General features: G+C 40.1%; 1 protein-coding gene and 1 long non-coding RNA gene across 14 annotated transcripts in view; one reads left to right on the forward strand and one right to left on the reverse strand.

Moving 5' to 3' along the window:
- TMEM108 (transmembrane protein 108) overlaps window positions 1-5,497 on the forward strand; it is a 273,408-nt gene that overhangs the window by 252,539 nt on the left and 15,372 nt on the right. For all 9 annotated transcript variants that reach the window (XM_006020630.3, XM_025200258.1, XM_006020631.3 and 6 more), the window contains one exon: window positions 2,065-3,174. In XM_006020630.3, coding sequence (XP_006020692.1) covers window positions 2,065-3,174 — 1,110 coding nt within the window. The remainder of the gene's footprint in view (window positions 1-2,064; window positions 3,175-5,497) is intronic.
- Window positions 1-5,497, reverse strand: part of LOC102386335 — a 113,707-nt gene that overhangs the window by 40,328 nt on the left and 67,882 nt on the right. The gene's annotated exons all lie outside the window — the stretch shown is intronic.

A 5,497-nucleotide genomic window follows, 5' to 3' on the forward strand; every position in this document is an offset into this window, starting at 1 on the left:
TCCACAGGTGTATCACACGCAAATCTGTTGGAAGTGCATCAGTCTTATGCACACCCAACCTGTGTTTTTTGAAGGTGCTGTCCTCTAGAGAATATTCTCTCTATCTGGTTGGAGGTGAAGAACTGGGTGAGCAAAATCCCAGATCATAAGTTATATATGAAGTGTATTTATTTCATTTTAGAAGTAAAAACATTAGCTAATTTCACTGTCAGTAACTGGAAAGCACTGTTACTATTGTTCTGTTAGTGTTATCTGTTAGGATATAAAGTCAATTTGTTGACCTGGGCACAGTGCAAAGCTCATTCATTTAAAGGAGTTTTGGTGAATGACTGAGGCAGTTAAAGGTAGTGTTAGTAAAGAGTAAGTAAACAAATGTGATGAGCTGGTTCTATGCCTATGTATTGATCATGTGGCTGATGATCAAATAAGGTTTGGTAGGAGGAGAGGAAGAAATGCAAGAGCTGCTCCTCTCCTCTCGTCTTTGTTTACATCTCTTATGCTTTTATCTGGGCATGCGTATCATTCATACCTAGAGCTCTGGCTGGCTACCTTCTAGTATGGCACTTGTCAGACCAAACTGCAGGGTGATAAACATGACTGAGCATAATGATCCCAAAGGAGATTCTAATAGAAGAACGTCCTTGATCATTGGAAATCCCTTTTATCGTTTTTCAAGGGGGCTCCTGATAACTGATCCCAAATAACTTGAGACCAAAAATGGCATCAAATAGTGCTTCCAAAGAAGTTGGTGTATGTGTTATGCCTGTAGCTGGAGATGGCCATTAAGAAGGATTAATTTGATGCAAAACACTTGACTAAATGGATTGTTTATAAACTATGGTGTCTTTCATCTTGAGATGAATGGTTCTAATGCAGAATAGCTTAGTTACTGACTGTGCCATCTGTTGAAGTTGTGTGGCTTTTTCCAGTGAATCAGTTTTTTCCACAAACATCCTTGTGGGCAGAGAGTCACATTACAATGGGCAGTTTCACCATATGGAAAAGATTATGTCATCGGCGTGGTTTCTGCTGGACAGGGTAACTTAAGAGTATGTCAGCGGGGAAGTATGGGGAGGTGCCTAATACTACAGCTGCCCATGCCATTACTTGCTACAGATAAATAGAATACTTCACGTATCTAATGTTGGGAATTTGGCTCCGCCAGTGACACCACCCACTCACCAAGGGCATGAGTCAGAAGGAGGGAGAGCCATACACTGAAAAAATCCACAACAGGAACAAGCACAGAAAGTGAAAACCCAAACCCCTGCATAAGAGTGAAAACATCATGTTGGGGCAGGATCAGAACACTAATAATCCTGGGATTTTACAAGTGTTGCTGTACTCTAACTGTCCTTTCCCCTGTTTTTCACTTCTCAATCACAAGATGCTAGGCAAGATTTTTAAAGGAAACCAGTGATTTTGGCTGCCTTGGTTTTTGGGTGGCCAAATCAAGGTGCTTTAAATTCTATTTTCAACAAGGACTAAGCACAGTATGTCCTGGATTTCAGGGGCTTCTGCACCTCTCCCACCCCACTCCACATGTAGAGGTTGAATAGATAGTTTGTACCCCAGAGTCAAGAAGCCATCTCCATATCTTGAGCTGTTTTAGGGACTAGAATAGCCCAATTACAATAAGCTCTGCAGGTTGCCTAATGGTTGGCAGCACAGCCTGGAATCTGCTTGCTGTGGACCTCTCCCAATTCACCCTTTTAGCCCACAGTGGAGCTGGCAACAACCCCAGTGAGACGGCTTGCAAGAAGGTCTTTGGAAAGTAGTCTTGCAGCTAACTAGTTTAGTGTTTGAAATGGGGGAATCCTTCCAGAACAAGGGCTTTGAGAACCCTATTGGAGTCTTCTGGCCCCTCATTTATTTATTATCACAAACTTCTCTGCTGTAACTGCAGTCTCTTTACATAACTTACACAAACCTGCCAAAAGACAGGGCACTAATGTGTAAAAAACCACGATCGTTTGAAAAATTGAAGTCTGACTATACAGTCATATCATTTTCTGGGTGCATCTTTCTGCCTTTTATTTTAATCTCTTCTTTCTTTCTTTCAAGGTGTTCTATTGATCTTGGCACTGACAGAAGAACTGGTGTTTGCTGTTCAGGTACTGTCTCCCAGTATATCATCATCTCAGGGTCTCCTGATGGACACTACCACTATGACAGCTATGGGGACGACACCTCAACACAAAGACCTTCATACAAGAGAGCCCATTCCTACTCATGCAATTCCTCATTCCATCAACCCAATGGAGAACCCTACCCCTTCCATTGGCCAAAATCCAGCAACCAGCAGCCATCGTGGTGGCAAAAAGGAAACGTACCATTTATATAACCAGAGTGCTTTGTATTCAGGACAGACTCACCCTAAGGGGAAAATATTTCAGATTTTCAAAGGCAACTTTACAGAATCTTCAGAGCCTTACCTAAAGACAGCACTGCATTCTCCCTTCCCTACTTTGAGAAGCCCATTCACAAACCACCGATTTCAGTCTCAGACAGCAACCTTCAGTGATCCCAAAAGCAGTGAGCCGGCAACTACTACAGATTTAGACTCTTCTCTCCACAATGACACTTTGGAAGGCCTTAATAAAGCAGAGCAAGGGAATGGAACACAGCTAGTTATGCAGAAAACAAATTTCACTACCCCAACAGCGAGACCGTTGCCTGATCCTGAAACAGTGTCAGTGCCTTTTAAACCCACATACTATGACATATGGGATATCCTGAAAAATAACTCTTGGGTAACCTTGAATGCAGGTACAAGTGTACCTTTATTCACCAGTCCCGGAACTGAACCAGCAGCAGCATCGGGTCAGTCTGTTCAGGCTGGTATTGATGTCAGTGTTTCATCACCTGCAATGGGAAACCCTAAAGGAACTTCCACAACACAGCAGGCCACGACTAATTCGACTGCATTCATTGGCGTTGTCTCCACAGCCCCTACCACAAGATTGTCCAGCTCCATATCAACCGCGGGCTCCACAGCAACAGGAAACTTCCTAAACAGACTGGTGCCTGCTGGAACATGGAAGCCTGGTGTGCCAGGCAATATTTCTCATGTCACTGAGGGAGATAAACCCCAGCACAGAGCAACCATTTGTCTTAGCAAGATGGACATTGCCTGGATCATTCTGGCTATCAGTGTACCTATATCCTCATGTTGTAAGTTAATTTCTTCTTGTTTTTCTTTTTCTTCCCTTGAAACACAAAATATGTTTCAGCTCACTGAAGTACTATGGGGAGAACTTAGCATTTGCAGAACTGTGTAACAAATTCCTATGAGCTAGATGAGAAACCATTATTAGATAACTAACATAACATTCACTGACCTAAGAAACCAGAACTAGAATTCTGGATTTTCCGCTCCTAAACAAAGGTCGCTAGCTCTTAAGTTACACTTTATTTTTTTGGTATGTTATCCTCTGTAGGCTATCCCCTGAAGTTACTCAGGCACTCATGCTAAATCTCTACATTGATACAGAGCAAAGTAATGTTACTTGAAAATACCTAAAATAGGAATCAATAGTTACACAGGACCAGAGTCTGGGAATTGTTTTATTCAGTCCTGGACCAACCCTTAAATTCTGCTTGATTGAAAGGTTAATGATAAATTAAGGACTACCATTCAAAGCACTAGTTTTCCAATGGTAGAGAGTAGGAATCACAGGCAGTTTGTGAGCCTACTAGACTTAACCATCACATTATTCTGATTGCTCTCTTACACTTTCCTCCACCTAAATTTTCACATGAATGTTCTCTAGACTGCAGTAGTTAAAGCTAAATGTAAAAAACGTTTTGTATTGTTTAAGACAATCCACACTACAGGTACAACCTGTATCCATAACCAGTGTGTGACTGACTTAGAGTAAATATGGTTGAATTCTGTACTCCTAATTCTTTTTTCATGGAGCAGCTATGTGGGGAAAAAAAAAGTGTGTGTCCATTGCCTGTGTTCATATTGGTGTATTCTGGAACTAGTTAATACCTCAAGTGGAGTTAGAAAGCAGCAGCATGCAAGATGAACTCTGAGGTATCCCACTGCATGAAACAGGTGAGATGAAAGATGATTCACCAAAACGGTTATGCAGGCCTGGTTACATGCAACTATTTACAATGCAATAAGCAGAAGGTTACCAGAACATGTGCATTTGTTAGCAGAGGATGCTAAACATAGTGGATATAGATATACATTAGTGGTGTTTCATATTAATCATGGAAAAATGTGGATTTTGGGTTACATTTTTTAATTTGAAAATTGGGAATTTTTTTTTTATCAGAGAAAACCAGGATCCCTGGTCACAAGTTATATTTAGATCCCATCATTTCACTAATTACAAACATGGTAAAAACTACTATTGTAAACAAGGTCTAACATGATTTTAGGGTTAAGATTTTGCAACTGATAAAGCTAGAAATACTTCTGTGGTCTGGACCAAAAAATATTTCCAAGCCACTGTTTTGGAACAGTAATGACAAAGAAAGTAATTTTAAAACACCTTGATCATGATGCGTCTGAATGCTCAGGGCAAGTGCAATATACAGGGTCTTCATAAAGTCCTTGTGCACTTTTAAACTTTAATAACTTAGGTTGTAGGTAAGATAGAAACAATCTGTAAATGGCATTTAAAGCAAATTTATTAAAGTTTTAGGACAACTAGAGTACACAATGCTAGACTTCCATATAACCATCATCCATCATGATACAGTGCTCAGTCCAATCTTCCAACTCCTTGAAAATGTTTCCCAGTTGCTCTTGAGTTACTGCACTAATTGCATTGGTGATTCTAGCCCTAAGTTCTACCAAAGCACATGGTTTTGACAAGTAAACTACACTTTTAACATGTCCCCATAAAAAGAAGTCCAACAGCGACAGGTCGGGTGAACGAGGCAGCCAAGCAATTGGTCCACCTCTGCCTATCCACTTTTCTGTGAAAACGTCATTTAGGAACCGTCGTACATTCAGAGGATAGTGGCACAGAGCTCCATCTTATTTAAGAATAAGTTTGTTATTAGTTATGAAATCTAGCATTGTGTACTCTAGGTGACCTAAAACTTTAATAAATTGGCTTTTAAATACCATTTACAGATTGTTTCTATCATACCTACAACCTAAGTTATTAAAGTTTAAAAGTACACAAGGACTTTATGAAGACCCTGAACAACAGCATAAATAATAATAATAATATAGAGGCTTTTTTTTTTTTTGAAACACACCTCATTTACAATCAAGTGGTTGTGGGTTATTGGGTTTTTTGTATTTTGCTTCATGTACTGTAATACAAAAGTCTCAAGTACTCTGACTGGCCAAAGTTCTTATTGGTAGTGTAGAACTTTCAAATGCAGACAAATTATTCAGATTTCTAAGTACCGTTTTCTAAAGCTACTTGCCAATATTTTTAAAGGGTTTCAGTGGGAATTTGAGTCCTGAATGCCTTCAAAATTCGTAGGCATTAAGGTCGCATGCACATGAGCAGTAATGTGAGTG

This window comes from Alligator sinensis, unplaced genomic scaffold, assembly GCF_000455745.1.
Source record: "Alligator sinensis unplaced genomic scaffold, ASM45574v1 scaffold54_1, whole genome shotgun sequence".
Classification (NCBI taxonomy): Eukaryota; Metazoa; Chordata; order Crocodylia; family Alligatoridae; genus Alligator; species Alligator sinensis.